Source organism: Protopterus annectens, chromosome 7.part0 (genome assembly GCF_019279795.1).
Source record: "Protopterus annectens isolate FY-2018-M chromosome 7.part0, PAN1.0, whole genome shotgun sequence".
NCBI lineage: Eukaryota > Metazoa > Chordata > Ceratodontiformes > Protopteridae > Protopterus > Protopterus annectens.
The window spans coordinates 1,703,968,856-1,703,986,018 of record NC_056739.1 but is presented as its reverse complement, the minus strand read 5'-3'; the positions used below and the strand labels follow the sequence as shown (position 1 = coordinate 1,703,986,018).

General features: G+C 38.0%; 1 protein-coding gene across 1 annotated transcript in view; it reads right to left on the bottom strand.

The window, feature by feature from the left end:
• LOC122807180 (actin-related protein 2) overlaps nt 1-12,017 on the bottom strand; it is a 421,099-nt gene extending 409,082 nt beyond the window's left edge. The window contains exon 1 of the mRNA XM_044078220.1: nt 11,875-12,017. Coding sequence (XP_043934155.1) covers nt 11,875-11,922 — 48 coding nt within the window. The 5' untranslated portion in view covers nt 11,923-12,017. The remainder of the gene's footprint in view (nt 1-11,874) is intronic.
• Nucleotides 12,018-17,163: the final 5,146 nt, after the last annotated feature.

Genomic DNA, 17,163 nt, shown 5'->3' with positions numbered 1-17,163 from the left:
TGAGCAGGCATGATCTAACTTTCACAAAACCAAATTGAGTGGGATCTAGAGTTCGGAGATTTTAGGTCCATGATGGCGCACTCCATAGCCTTAAATATCAGACTCGTCAGGCTAATGGGGCAATAATTCCCAGGGTCTGTAGTCGCTCCCCCTTTATGGAGAGGGATGACTGTAGCAGTGCACCATTTGGTAGGGACAAAGCCTGAGGTGAGGCTGTGATTGAACAGGGGACATAGATGTGGTGCCAGTTCACTTTGTAGTTCATGTAGTACACATCCAGGGATGTTGTCAGGTCCCATGGAAGCTGTATTCTTGACCTTGGACAGTGCAGCTTTAACCTGTTCTGCAGTAATGCTAGGTGCCTGGCATTCCTCCGGTACTGTGATTGGTCCTCGAGGGGAGGGGGCAGGGGTAAAGTTGGCACCGAATCTGTCGGCCAGTATGTTAGCAATATCTGTTGGCTCAGTATAGGAGGTACCATTGGGCAGTAACTCAGAGCAAACCTGGGCATTACCATGGAGATTCTTGATATAATTATAGAAGGCTTTGTGGTTATTTTTAGTGTCTGCCGCAATTCTGCCTTCATAGCTGGCTTTAGAAGTTTTGATGAGGGATCTCAACCTTTTGTTGAGGCTAATAAGGGAGTTTATCCAGTCTTGGGACTTCACCTTTTTTTTTTTTTTTTTTTTGCAACAGTTTCTTCCTTCTACTGTAGAGACTAATGGCAAGGGACCATCAGATTACGCTTAAAAAAAAAAAAAAACGCTTAAAAAAAAAGTGAAGCCAGTGTGTCTTGGTTCTGTTGGGTATGGCTAGTTCCATGTATTTATGTACGCGTTCATACAGTGCATTGGTGTATGATTCGGAAGTCACAACTATTTTCCATTGACATGGGTGCAGTGAATTTTGCCACCTCTATTTTTAGGAGCCCAAAGTCAGCTTTGGAGAAGTTTTTCATGGTGGTTACCTTTGCTGGGGCTGTGGGTTAGATGTCGATTTCCATGGTGATTAGTTTGTGGTCGGAGCTAACCAGGGAGGAACTGACTATTGATGTAGAGCGACTGATCCCTTGGAATATTTCTCCAACCAAGACAAAACTCAGAACTATTACCACTACCTCAATGCAGTTCCAGTTCATACTCAAAATTATAGGCTGCTAAGAAAGGCCTTAACCTAGGTGATTTAGCCAGTATTGATGGGGAAAAACATATGACACTTGAGTGACTTCCTCAGTCACCAAAGAGGTGAGGGTATCAGGACTAGAAGACAAAGGAGGTAGTAGGGAGTTTTATACACAGACTCTTCAGTGGAGAGAGCTGCATCATCTTCAAGAAGTGATTAACAAAGTCTTGTGCTGGTTGGCCAGGCAGAAGAGCATCTAAAAAGTGGTCCTTGAGGAACTTGCTCATGAGATTCTCTGGAAAGGATGGAAATCTGAACCATGCCATACTACACAGGCACAAACCAGAGCTTACGGCATCAGCCAATATATCAGGATTCAAAATTACAGCTGGAAAAAAAAAAAAAAAGAGAGAGAGAGAGAGCCTAGATTGGAGGCTATGGACATGCCCTTAAAGGATCTCTATCAGCCTAGATTCAAGAAGGTTCTTGAGCCTTCTCAGCAACTTCTTCACAAGGTGGGACTGAAAATAAGTAGATGAGGGTCCTAAGAGAGAAGAGTAAACATTCTCATCTCATCTACAGAAAGATCTGGACTCCTAGTTCAGCAGCAAGGAAACAAAAGGCTGTAGTTTCTGGGACCCATGACAAATACATAAACCCACAGACAAAATTCACACACACACACACACACACACACACACACACACACACTCTATTTTAGAGCATCTTACAAACTCTAAATCTTAACTGCTGGCTCCCATAATGAAATGACAGCCATAAGAGGTCTGAAACATGAAAGCACTGTGTGGCCACTGTTTGACATGCAAGGAAGAGTGACAGTAGTGCAACCAACATACAGCTTGCAGTGAACACCTGCAGTATATTTGACCTGATTTTTCATAAACTTTGCATCTGGCTCTCCTCTGGTGCAAAGAAACATTTGTATATTAGCTCCTTTCCCCATTCTTTGTCAAGTATACATGAAATGCACTGCCCGTTCATGCAAAGACAGATGTGTGTTTTTTTTTTTTTTTTAAAGATCAAACGATAGTGGTATAATCTAAGGCAGTACACAAAGGTTATGCTGGCTGAAAGCTAAAGACAAAAAGAAGGTATGGTTTCATAAAGGCAAAAAACTAGTAAACATGGAGGGTGACATTCTTTGGCACCCTACAGTAAAGACTCATATTGCTGGCAGATACAATAAGAAGTGTTTGGAAGCAAGAACCAGTAACCACTGGGAATCTGAAGTGAGCAATATAGCCACACACAGAAGGCTAATCTTGGAAGAAAGAGAATGAATGAAATGTGAAATATATGCATATGAGAAATACCAGTTCAGATTATCAGCTTTAGTTCTTGGTCTCTTCAACAGCTGCAAATTTGGGAGGCTAAGTGAGAAATTGAAGGTAAGATACTGGGTTTTGTTACTTCAAAGCCTATTTTGTTATATAATTCAATATTAACCCATTGTTTTATCCCAAATTTGTTGAACTTAACTTGGTTCTGGTTAATTCCTTAATGTATGGCTGCAGCTACTTCATTTAGCAAATGCTGTACATTTTTTTTTAATAAGTTACAATAATGAAAGCTATATCATGTACCTCGACAAGGACTGCAAGTAAGACAAGAAAACATGGCAGACTATCAAGCCATATAAAGTCCAAGCTCTGTACAGGAAGCAAGAACAGGGGCTAGGGAGGGACACTGAGGTAGCAAAACCTACAGAAGCAAACAGTAGGCAGGTAACAAGTCCCAAGGGATTCAAACTAGTGCAGTTCACATTTAAATAGGCACTGAGCTGGAAACGCTCACAAGCTAGCCCCCTAAACATCACCATAGAATAAAAAAAGAGAGGAGGTGAAGGAAAATAGGAACTACACTAGAGGTTGCCACCTTCGCCAACAAATAACTTGATACAGTTATGCAAGCAGAAGAGAGGAAAATGAGAAGGACACTTGGATGGCACCAATAGCTATCCTCAGAATAGACGGTGAAGATAAAGAAGGATAAGCCTGCAGATGTGGTCAACAGGAGTCAGGAGGAGCAATACATCCTCTGCACCCCTGACTGACAGGGACACAATAGATAAGATGACCCAAATTAAAAAGCTTGAATGCCAGACATTAGTTTTTGTTCCTCCAAAGCTTGCCCCTTAATTGCTATCAAGCAGTAACAAGAACACTTCCCATCATTAACGTGTAGGCTGCTAATATCTAATCTCCATCCTTGGAATTCTTCAGACCAAGAAGTTCCAATCCAAAGTTTACCATCACTGAACCAGGCTGTAGGAGAAAGAGCTTTTAAGAAAACAGCACCAGTTAGCTGGAATAAGCATCCAGTACATGTCAGAAAATGAGTAGAACCCGTTACAATCAAAGCTGAAAGACTACCTTGTAGCTCATGACAAACATCAATGCTAAAGGGCTGAGGACATTAATATGGCCAGAGGCCAAATGATTCTATCAATGTTATTGTATTAAAGTTGAAATACATAGATTCAAAAATAAATGAAAACAGACACCTTTTCCAAGCAAAGGTGTGGTGTTTCTTAATTATGGTGACATTAACACTGTATCATGTCCCTACAAAGTATGCTACTAAACATCTTCCCATATTTCTACACTTTTTATTGCTGATTTTTTTTTTCTGAATGCAGTGCCTGCCCGCAAACATTTCAAATTCATTCAGTCTGCAGCAATTAATATGAATCAAAAACGTACAAGTACTGAAATTATGGAACATAAAAACTACTTTTAATATAAACACACATATACATACCATGCATGCAGTAACACAAAATAATTACAACACTCACACGCAAACAAATGCATATATATACATATGTGCTGTAGAATCTTTTAAGTTACTCATCACCAATTAACCTGCATTATATAGTTATATAATGCACTCGTAGTTCCTGCTAGTGACGGTCAAACAGTAAAAAATTTATTAAAGTACAGATTAACCTTCCAGATCACTCAGTAGGCATCAGCTTGCTGCTGCTTATTACAGAGCATTAGGAAAGTTGCCCAACCAACCAGAACATTTAATCTCTAAATATCAATCAGCAGCAAAAATAAAATGGCAGCAGCCTTTGTGCAACAAATGCAGACTAGAAGCCACAAGAGTATATCACACAGCCACAATGGATGATGCTGTGTGAAAATTACAACAAATCTGATTTTCACCATGAAAACACTTCCCATATTAATACTCAAACATATTGTATTTAAGTTTATTAATCAGCTAAAGGATAAATGACAGAGGTGTAAAAGCAGCCTGCCCAGCAACTGCTACTTAACTTTCAAATTTATCTTGGGTACAAAAAAAAAAAGACTAAATATTATACTCTGGATTGGTTAAATTGTGCAACTCTCAGTGCAAGGCATTTTATTATAACACAAAGTTAACGAAAGCAGAACTTAAGAGACGCGTTTTGTATGCGCCACTTTTACACATACACGCTTTCGCAATGAGTTTTAAAAAGAAACTATATGTACATTCACACTGAACAAGGAAGTAAGTTTGGTTTAAGGAAAAGTGACATATAAACTACCAAAGTACAACACAAATGAATGAAATGCAAAGCAGCCTGTACTATTAAGTGATAATTTATTTTTGCACACAGGCTACATGTGAGTATGTTATCTATACAGTGCAAGTGCAACTAACATTTTAAAGGCACTTCACTATGCAATGCACACAGTAAAAAAAGAAAGCAGAACTTAACAGGCGCACTTCCTGTGCACCATTTTTATACACACACACATTTTGGTACTATTTTATGCAAAACCAGTATTACTCATCCTGCCAAATAAGGAAGTCTGGTTTTAAGGAAGAAGGCACAACTTTCAGGGCTTAACAGTTGCAAATTAAGTGAAAAATGAAATTTACTTTAGTATTTTCCAATTACCCAAATGACATATGTAAACATTTGCTTAATTTTCTGCCACATAGCTGCTCCTTGTTTTTTTTTTAATAGATGGAACACTGATTAGAAGACTGAGTTCTGTATGGTTAATGGCCAACAATCCACTACAATGTGACCGACAGCATCATGACAATTTAAAAAAAAAATCTAGGAGGTCTTATTTCTGACACTGCCTATTCACGGCTACACTTCAGAAATTTCTGCTCCTAAATCGGGTCCAATAAAAAGTTTCAAGTTCTGACATTAAAAATATGAAAATATGAACCATCTGCCTGTGGTGCAAGTCCATCCTGAGTCTTACTTTTGTATGCCTAATTAAAATTCCCTCCAAGACCCACTAAAAGGGGCAGGGACATGCAAAAAAAAAAAAACACAGAAAGGTACTTCCACACCAGGGCCATCTAGGTTCCAACATTAACTACGTACGAAAGTATTCACCCCAACACTGCTGAAACCAAATGAGGAAACCTTGTTTCCTAGCATTTTACATAGTTTATGACCATATCCTCATGAAAAGATGAGTGGTACCAAGGACAAACAAGAGTACAAGGCTGAGGAAGTAGAAAACCGATTGGTTGAATAACCATCATTTACAGTTCCATTTGCAATTAATCTTATAAACAAGTTTATATTTACTAAACAGGACTACTTTTTATTGAATGCAAAATTTTATGCTGTATGCCGCAAACAGTTATGCAGCATACTTTAAAAATATAATCCCAAACTACACTTAGAAGATGTAAAGGATTCTGCAGCATTCAAGCCAACTTCTGGCAAATGGTACAATGGTACACTGCCCAAGCAGTAAACTGCCTGCATAACATCAGCAATATGTACATATTTTTTAGCCTAGGAAAAAAAATATGCAGGTTAGTTGCAGAGTTCCTAAGTCTCTATATGCATTCTAAACAAAATCTGATTAAACCAGCTGATGAGTAAGAAAGAAGCAAAGCTTTGATGAGTTAGACAGGGTACAGATCTTCAACTGCATACACACTGTATTCAAGATTTTTTTAGAAGGAAAACAGCTACTTCAGAAAAATAAGGAAGGAATACATAGTCTTTTCTAAAACTATAGCCAAATTATAATGGAACACAACCACACTTCCTCCTTTACGCAGAGGTGTTAAACCTAGGAAATGGAAGTAGTTAATGATACACCAGTATACAAACATAGCATATACACGTATATATACCCCTACCTTTGTGCAGTGAATCGTGAAGAAAAATAACTGAATGGACACACTATTTTAATGCATGGTTGAAAGGTATTCCTGCATATCAATGATTATATTAACTAATTTCAAATACAGCCTGGAAAAAAAAAAAAAAAAAAAAGTGTTCTGCAATACCTTGCTCTGGAAGTAAAAATAGTGCATGCATGCTGATTAGACCACAAGTCATGCAAATGGAAACAAGCAGGACTGCCCGTCTCTAAAAGGAAAAAAATAAAGTCATAAAAAACACAGGGTTTCGGCCCTAATTTACTGACTCTGGGACCTCTTAGCCAAGTACAAGAACAAAGCCCCCCAAACAGGGTTATGAGGGCTCTGTCACATGAAAAAAAAAAGTTTTTGGTGATTTATTTTACCCTTCAGTGCATTTTCCAAATGAAGAACAGCAACAGCAATCTCCATGCAAACCATTATTCTGATATATATATATATATATATATATATATATATACATACATACACACACACACATTTTTTTTTTTTTTTTTTTTTTTTTTTTATATGTACTACACTGATGGAAAGAATGACAAAGTTCTTATTAGGAAAATGTACTACACTACAGAAGTCTTCTCATAGCCATCCTTATTGATCCCTTACATAACAAAACTGACAATGCTTATGAAAGAAATGTTCCTAGGACAACTGGGGCCAGAATGAATGCTGCTTTAAAAGCAGTCGTGATGAAGGAAAAAAAATAAATAAAAAAATACAATGCAGTTATTCTCAGTTTCCGTTTTTCTTAATACACTCCCCAGTTTCAAAGCTTGGTTTGGAAATATTACAATACTCTCTATTACTTACACAGAACTGAAAAAAGACAGAAAAGAAGCCAGTGATGGCAGCACAGAGGGATAAAGCCTTGAATATGATCCAGGTGACCTAATTTGATTAGTAGTGGTTTGATAGGTGTGTCCATCATGGAAGAAAAGCAAAAACTTAAAACTGCCACTAACTCTTGGAAAAGTGGCAGTGTTGCAAAGAGCATTTTGGGATTGGGCATTCACTTCATCAAGACATCATGTAGTGGTAACCATCAATAGCAAGTGTACTGAAGCAGGTACTTGCAAGAGTGAAGGCACAGCAAGCCTCCATGATGATGCAAGTAACAACCTACTTGCCCAAAAATGAGGTTAAGACTACAACAGAAGTGCCCTTAGTTGCTGGGATGTCATTGAAGCCACAAGCAGTCCTCATGGTTACCTGTATACAAGCTTCCTAAGATTGCTCTCTTTGTCCTACAAAATGTGCTACAATCCCACATTTGGAGGAATTAAATGGGCACAGTCCAAATGAGGATGACTTGATGGTCAGCAAGCAGGGAAGCAAAAATAACCTAAAGAGAGGCAGAGCAGGGGATACACACCAAGGTCCACAGTCATAAAAGCTCTATGCTATGAAGGGCTTTATATGCCACAGAATGGTGTATGAAGATTCCTACAGATTCATAACCTCATTTACTCAATGGAGCAAGATCAAATGACCGGGCTCAACTGCGTACCAGCGACTACAGAGTGTGCAACACTAAACACGGTAGCACCAGTGCAGTACCTGCTAGTCATAGAAGCACAACCTATAGGGGGGAAATGATAAACTGGGCATACATGGTAATCTGGCAAGCACTGCAATTCCCTGTCTGTGTTATTTAACACCTCCACTGCATGGAAGATATTGACAATGAAGTCCACTACAGAGGAACCTACTTCCACACACTAATATGCCTCACCCCCACACTGTGATGCTGGTGTGCTTCCAACACTGGGAGCTCACACAGCAACACATTCCATCATTACCATAATATAATGACCCTGGCATCACCTGCATGCCTAATAACTGTGATTCATTCACAAATCACAGTCAATCAAATTAGTGGATACAGCGCTACTGCTTAAGACAGACAAGTTATTGTACAGTATGTTTACCAAACAGCTACTGCAACTGCCTGCTAAGGCATAATTTTGTCAAGCTACATGGTGCTAATGGTCACCGTTAAGCACAAAAGTTCCTGATACACATTGTCTGCCATTTAACATACCAGGAGTTGGACTGCGTGCCTCCAAACAGTACCGCCTTTCTGATCTATGAAATGCAGCAGTATCTGGAAGCACACTGTACACAAGACAGAAAATGCAGTTATGTCCATAAATACAGGGAACAGAATGAATAAAATAATGTTATGCAAATAAATGCACCTTTACACTAGTAAGGCAGGCATCGTGGATTCCATACACACAACACACACACTAGGGATTAACCTGCAAAAAATTTTACAAACCTGAACAGTGAGTTGTGCAATTCACTGCTTTTTTTCTGTTTGAATCAAAATGTAATTAATGAAGTGTTAGGATACATACTAATGGTTCCCACACATCTAATAAACAGTCAATATCAACTGCAGCTTAAAATACCCTTCAGAAGAGTGTTAGTGCACTGCTATATGGCTGAAGTACTGCAGGGGCCAAGTACTGGCATTTTGCTGGACAGTGAAACTCTTATTTCCAAGTGTTTGATCAATGACAAGTCTGTAAATATAAAATCAGGTTTCTGATCAGACTTGTTTTCTCCACAAGAATATACACGGGTGGATTGGCATAACAGTTAAGGTATTTACCTCACAGACACTGGGTACAAGGTTTGATTCTCACCTTCCGGAGATCAACTAGGCTTAAAATGGCCCAAAAGGGCAGCTAGCCTAGTAGTTTACCTAAGAATAGGGACCAGTCTCATGTCAGAACTTTCCTGATTTATATCGGAGACAATTATGCAGCTTTTTACTCTTCCAAATGTTCAAGAGTGCACAATGTGAGAGATTACATTCATGGTGCTCTGGCAAGCACAGCAATTCCCTGCCCTGTTGTTTAACACCTCCATTGCAGCTGAGCTGCTGGGAACATAGTCCCTCCCAACACAGAACTTTTTTTGGAGTTCTCAGGGGACTCATCTGATTAAAAAAAATATCATGACATGGGCAAAGTTTATTTTATATAATCAGAACAAATCCCTCAATATTAAATGCTTCTCTAGTGTTATCAGTCTTATTTTTCATTACTTCTGCCTACACACCTTACACTCACAGTATTTAATTTTGTACTATACTGCCCTTCCATGTACTCAGTGTTATCTCAGTAAGTAGGACAGTCGGCAAATTTCTCTTCACAATCTTTTGTGCAAGGTATTAAATCAAAATATTTACACTGTACACGTGTTCATACATTTTGCAAGGCCTGATTCCTTTCTTCCCAACTTCATGGATTAAAGCCCTAAAATGCCATCTGTAATTAACTATTTAGAAGCTGAATATAAAATACTAATATGTTCTCAGGCATACTTAATTCTAATTTTGTCAGCAATTTATTTCGATTCACACAGCAATGAACCTCGAGCTGTATTCAAGTTTAGTTATCTAAAATGTATTAACCAGGGGACAACACTTAAACCAAAATACCATTTTCAGCAAGCTACAAAAAAACACAGCCCATGAAAACAAGGAGCAACAAAAAAAAATTTAACGCCAGTAAATGCAAATGCATACTGGAATTAAAACTAATACAAAAGCAATAACATGACATAAGACTATACAACAGAATTATACATGAAGAGAAAGAAAATTCTACAGAGTGCATTACTATTATTAGAATGTGAGAGAATCTATTGGGATGACACAGCTGTGAAGACATTTAGGTTTAACACCTTCAAGTAGACATCTGTACAGGTTATTCCAGCAAACTCAGTAGGAATCACTTTTTTTTTTGAAAGGCTTCCCAGGGTCTGGTTGGTAAGACAGAGAAGCTATTTTTGCTGCATGTCAACTTGTTATGAAGAGTCATCACAGAAGGTAGACTGGTGGCTACTGAACAGGGACAGTAGTATGTATTCTTAAGTGACAACCTGTCACTAAATGAGGGAAGTGTCCATTCTGATTAGCTTGAAAAGTAGGGCCTTGGCAGTAAATCTGCTCTTTTTTTCTTTACCTACTGCTTGCTACCTTTCCCACTGGTGACAGGAAATGAGACATTTTCTATGACCCGAACAGTAGTTCGCTTATTTTTTGCTTTCGTTTCATTCAAATGAGATTGTTTCAAACCATATTAATAGGTAGCTCAAATTATCACTGGTTATAGTAATTTCTGAGGTCGAGACAAGTTTTTGCAAAGTGTTGAATAGCAAAGACTTATATTTCTCATAAATGAGTACAAGTTCCATTTTCTGCAATCATAAAGAAAGCTACAGACTATCACATTCAAGAAGTTCTTTGATTACTGGAGGGGGTTACATTTATAAATCACTAAATCATCTGTGCACAGAATGGCTGGTACTTTTGGGAAATCATCAGGGAACTAGTTTATAAAAGTGTGGAAAAAAACAGAAAGGGAGACAAGAAACATTCCTAGCTAGTGCTGGAAACCTCGTCACGGACAGCTAAATCCAACAATAACCTTCCTAGCGCCTTGGACAACTGCTGTCTCTGTCCGAGTTCAAGTTTATTTATTTTTTAACCATGACATCCTATGATTTTTGTTAGTCGACATCTCTTATACAGAATTTCAAGCTACATCTCAATGTTATGCTTGAACAGTAAGACTACACCTTGTTTTCCATTCTGCAAATGAATCAGTTTGCAATAAAAAGTAAGGCTCAGAAAAATGCAAATAAAATGCAGAACTATAACACACTGCACGGCGAGTCATTCAAAATTTCCTCGTTTTCAACTTCTGTGCTTACAGGAAGAAGTCGCTCTAAAATGCACTACCACGAAATACTGTTTAAATGCTTTTCAGAAAAGTCCCAGGTCTGTTCTGGTCCAGAATAGCTGCACGCCTTAAACGCAGCAATACCACAAATCCCCGAGGTGAAAATCAAGCTACTGCTTACCAGACAGAGGAAGTTGCTAGTACACCTACATAGTCCCTTAAAATGACAGCAAAGAATGGCGGCACAAGTACATCTACCTGCACTTTTGAGGACAATAATTTGTACGTTTCTAATCCTTATAAATAAAGTACACCAAACGTTTTTCAGAGGAGATATTACCATTAACCAACACTTATCTCAACCTACTTATCCAGCATAAAACGCATCTGGAAGCAACAGTCTGTACCCCACTGGCACCTTCAGTTTCATGCACTAGATTGTCTCTTACCCTCCCAACAATAGGTGGCCTTCCATCAAAAGCTATAATTTAAAATCATAGCAGTGCTCAAACTCCATAACCTCAGACCCATTCCGTAACTTATTTTATGCCACACCCAACCCGATTTTCGGACACAGCTATGGGGTGTGTGAGTGGGGTACGAAATGGTCTACCCAGTTACTAAACAAACCAGCTGCTGACGTGTGGTAAAAATAATTCCCCTTAATGATGCCTATGAACATCAGCTGCTAACCTAAAATCCCACATCTGATAAGATCACCAGGCTAGGGAATTCTAGCAACCTTACAGTACAACACTTGCCACACTAACAAAAACCTGGTACTGAGGACAAGAGTTCGGATCCACACCCAGCTAAAGAAGCGGCACTTCCTGATTGGGCAAGGCGGGGATGTATGCATTCCAAACAGTGGATGTGATTAGTTCCCCTAACTCACCCCTGTTCCATTGTCGCACACGATCACCTTCCTTCCTTGACTGTCCATCTTTGCTCTACAAGGTCTGTACCTTCTCTACGCCAACCGCTCCTTTCTACCTCCTGCCTCCCCCGCTAGAGGCGGAAATGATTCGTAGTCAAAGAGGGTTAAAACGTAACATCCTGGAATCAGAATGAAAAACCTCAGCAAAAGAGAGAGAGGAGGAGCTCAAGAGGGAAGAGGTAGGGTACAGGAGAATAAACGTGAAAAATGAACAACGGTAGCGTACCTCTCAGCTTCATGCCATAATAATAAAGCTGGACAATGCCAAAATAATAGGGGACAAAGGCCCAGAAATACGCACAGATTTTACAGATTGCTTTTATAAAGTTGCTAGAATAAAAAGTGCCATCATTTCTCTGAAATTCAAATCTGTCATTAGTGAAGTAAGTCCTGAATTCACTCCTCACTGATTAGCAGGAAAACCACATTTTTTTATGGGCGACAGACTAAAAATATGAGACAAAAATATGGATATTCTGTGAAAATCTGGTGAATTAAGAGGTATGAACGGTACTATAATAAAACTCACTTCTAGAATTGAATCAGGGTGGTTTTTCATTTATATAAACGTCAGATTGCCTATGTTATATGTGATAATCTAATAAAGATGTTTCTTCTTTTAAAAATATTTGTTAACTGGATGTAATTACTCTCGCATAGCTTCTTAAGATTTATTTTTAGTTTCCATACATCAAGTAATTATTTTTGTAGATAATTCTTTAATAAAAGTTAGTGTGTGCAACCGTTTATATGAGAATAGCATTTTCGCAACGGATTAAATGTAAACAATTGTCCGTTCTTATTTTATATATATATATATATATATATATATATATATATATATATATATTATATACACACACATATATATATTAGTTAAATGTCAGTACTTGTGCTCCTTTTCCTTTTGTACATTATTGTTTTTACAGTAGCCTGGTATGTCACATGATCTGTCTGCTGTGGCATGGAATGTTACTCACGTCCAGTCTTGCAATTACAGATGCCCTGAAGCCTGCCTTGACTGTTTAGACATGCCAGGCATACCTTGCAGCTCATATGCAGTAAAAAACAAAACAAAAAAAAAAACGGGCCTTTTACAGATAGTCGATCTCGTGTATATAGTGAAAGTGTGTGTGTGTGTGTTTTGTGTATATTCGTATTTAAAGGGGAAGCTGCAAGTTTCGCTTTCTTACTAAACTTAAATCTGTCGCCTCTACTCCACCTTGTATTTTTTTTCTTCTCTCGCAGTTTATGTACACCTGACTGGCTACCTTGTGAGGAGCAAACGTGCATACCAACCTAATGAAAGTGCACCACTTGGAAGGATATGATTACAACAGTGTCTGTGTACCTATCAATTGCATACATGCGTGCACCTCTGATATCGGGCTGTGATAAAAAAAATGCCTCAGCAAAAGCGTTAAATTTTGCTTTTCACAAACCAGTCCTGCAAAACCAGACTAAAGTCTTTTTACTTTAATCAAGCAACAGCAGGAATTGGTATTTCAATCATTGGGCAGTCCTCATCCCCAGAAGTTATAGCCACTTTGTTGACTGTGTACATGTCAGATATTTCATTGTAATAAAAATAATAATACCGATTTATTTTATAGCTGTTTCATACAAATACACTGCAGCTAACCAGAATAAAATACTGTATCTAGCTTCAAATAAACACACATTACTGATACAAAACCAGAATAATGACTGTTTAACTTTGGCAAACAGCAGCAGGCTAGGGGTCAGTCACTTTCACCTGCAGATGCCCCCTATCCCACCCCATTCAGCGATTACAGGCACTCCATGTACTTGATGTTTCATTGTAATAAACTACAGTAAAACAAATAGCCACACTAATTTTACTTTGGTTATGTTAAAAATACAGAGTAGCCAGCCACATCAGCAATGTTCATAGAAATGGCCACAGAAATGTATTTAGCTCTATTAAAATGCACACTAGCTAGCCATATCAGCTTGGTTCACAGAAATCAAATTAAGCTGTCAAATCCACTGTTTATGATATCATAGCACTCTACCTTCCATCACCATAATGTGGAATACTGCATCTTACAATGAGCAAACTGGGAGAATGTGGAACACATGCTGAGAGATTAGAAAACAAAATCTTAACCATCAATGTAATATAGCCATTTTCTTTCAGTGTGAAACTATGAGGAACATGGACTTTTTAAGAATCAGAATGAGGAACCTTCCTCATAATTAGGGTTAACACCTTTTAAAATGCCCAAAGTGGGACATTTTTTGTAGAGATCTGAGATTTTGCAGGACAAAACATACCCACAGCTAGTGCAAAGGACAGAACTTAATTTTTTTGTCAAAATAAAAGCTTATTTTTGTAGCATTTGAGTTACTTATGCTATTCCATACAATATTAATGTGTTCCAGATACAAAATAGCAGTATTATGCAACTATTAAAGAAAACATAAGAAATATATTTTGTCTTAAAACCTCAGGACATTTGACATTTTTTAGTTTTTTTTCGCAGGACACAACTGCCCAAAGTGGGACTGTCCCTCGCAAAGAAGGACAGGTAGTAACCCTACTCATAATTAACTGCATGTGAAAGGTATAGCTCTCAGCTTTCTATCTTCAAAATGCAGAACAGCACTTCTCATAATTTGGAACACATGAGCAGAACATGAAACACTCACAGCTTACTAAAACTTAAGCTATCAGCGGATGGTTACAATTTGTTACTTTATACATATAAAAAGTTATTGGGATGAATTAATATGATTCAGTTCAGTATTACTTACCATGAATATCCCTACCCCTTAACCTCTTATCTCCCAGAATAAGAAACAATTACAATATTAACTTCAAAAGTTGATCGAAGTAGAAAATGTGAATTAACATACATTTCCTGAAGTAAAAGACATCTATAACTCTAATTATTATCATTATTTAAATGTAATCCACCATATTTTCTCTCAAAAAATGCTAGTTTCAGGAGTGATTAGGTGGGACAGAGTGACATTTTGAGCCAAAATGAATGATGTCTATGAAAATCAGAGACATTTGTGAGGTTTGTATACATCTATGTCAGAGACATTAGTTGTTGTAGTCATCTTCTAGCTTCTTATTTCAAATAGATGTGCAAAAATGAACTGAGTACACATTGTATGCTTGGCTACTCCTGCACAGTAGAAGGACTAGTAAAATCCAGTGTAAGAATAAAAGTACTTTTCTACCAAAGTATTTATTAGTGAGTACCCTAAATCGGCTTGTCATTCCAACTCTGTTTTTGTCACACTGCTTAAAACTCACAACAAAAACTAAAACACATTTTGAATATAAGTAATCTGCATTTTACAAACCATGCAGCTGCATGTACAAGTTTGAAACATGGTAATTAATCCTAAGTTTTTAATTATCCCTCTTTACAACATCTACAACTAAGGATCTCAATTTTCCACAAAGGGCACCGTTTTACAAACATCTTCTAAAGTTCAGTTGATAGTCACAATAAGACAGAGTGGACTGGTACTGCTATTTGCTCAGTATATTAAAATTTCAAGTGAGAGCCAGATTACGAACAGTCCCTACCAGCGACACATACACAGGTCCACTGTTTATTTCATCAACCATCAGTAGTCTTACACAACTTCAAAAAGTACTGTTTTCTGTGGTTTCAAATATCAAGTGAAATAAAATGTTCACTGCTATGAAATGCACCTTGGTCTGTGGTGTTATTACTACTATTTCTTACAAGTGGAATAGATATCAGGAATGGCAAAGCGGTTTCAGACTACATTAACCGCAAAATTACTTCTCTATAACTACGTCAGCATCTGCTTCTAGTGAGCACATCCACAATCTGCCTGCTATATTTTCCTCCTAATAATGGGGGCTCCTGTGCCCCTTTCTTTAACCTTTCTGTTATTATGTAGATGTACTGTGAGTCAAAAGCTAGTAGTCTATGCACTTCCCCCTTGTCCTACAAGAAGAGGACAAATAAGATCCATCTTGTCCTACCAGGCAAACCAACATTAATTTTACTCCATTCATAAAACAATTCAAAAGCACAGCTAGGGATAAAAATGAAACCAGAATACCCTCAACCACATCACACCAGAATGTGCAGATCAATTACAGTAACATCTACAGGGCACATCTGAGCACTGTATGACCTAACAAGCAATCAGTGATAAAGGCATCAAACTGCATCACTTCAGAGGGAAATAAATAATTCCAACCCTGACATTTGGAGACTGTTGTATGAAGTAACAAATATTCTGTGATGTTCTTTAGAAATGTCACTTACAGCCACCTTCTATCAGCTCTATTAAAAGAAGATTCTTAACACTGAATGTGTGGCAGACCCTTTTAATGTGGAACTGTGAGGAACAGGGACATTTTATGATTCAAAATGAAGAATATTTGAAATCAATGTAGTACAAAATTTTAAATACTAAATAATAGCTTTCCACAAAGTCAAAAATGCTCTAGTTCTTTGTGTTCTAGCAAAATACTTTGTATATTCCTATATAGAATTAAAGATAATATTTTGATCCCATTGCTGTATTTTTCAGAATGCCAACAACCTTTGGCTATGTGCCTGAACTTGTCAGCTCCTGTGGTAGCTCCCTAATACAGGCGGCACGGTACTCTTTCCTATCTTTACATTCCGGTAGGAGCTTCCAGACCAGAGAAATGACAATTGGGGGCGGGCAGAAGATATGTTCACAACTGTGAGTGACTGATACTGAGGTGACTTACTGGGCTGCAGCTGAGGAGCATTAGTGGAGACATAAGAAACCAGTAGCTCTTTCTGGTAGGCAGGATCTGAGTTGTGCAGGGCAAGGTATGTAAGCAGTTGTACCTTAAACACTGACCTGGCTGTCAGACCAGATCCTGCAGCAGGTGTGTAATAAGATAGGAATGAGAATTCTTAATCAGTAATCTTGAGGTAGAATTTTGCTGCCTTCAAAGCTATGCCAGGTTCTCGTCTGACAGCGCAAAGTAAAGAGCACCGAAATAGTCCCAGTCTAGAGAACACTAATACATTGGTTCATAGATTACTACTAGGCTATTGGATCATTCTAGAATAAATGTTCTGGATCTGGAGGCAATCTTTAGGTAAAAGTAAACAGACTTAACATTGCTTTCACTTAATTATTGAAGGCAGATTGCAATATAGGACTATACACCATATCACAAATTTAAGAGGCAAATTCCAGTCTATTACCACCACTCCCCAAACAATCAAGATGAAATGCTGGAAA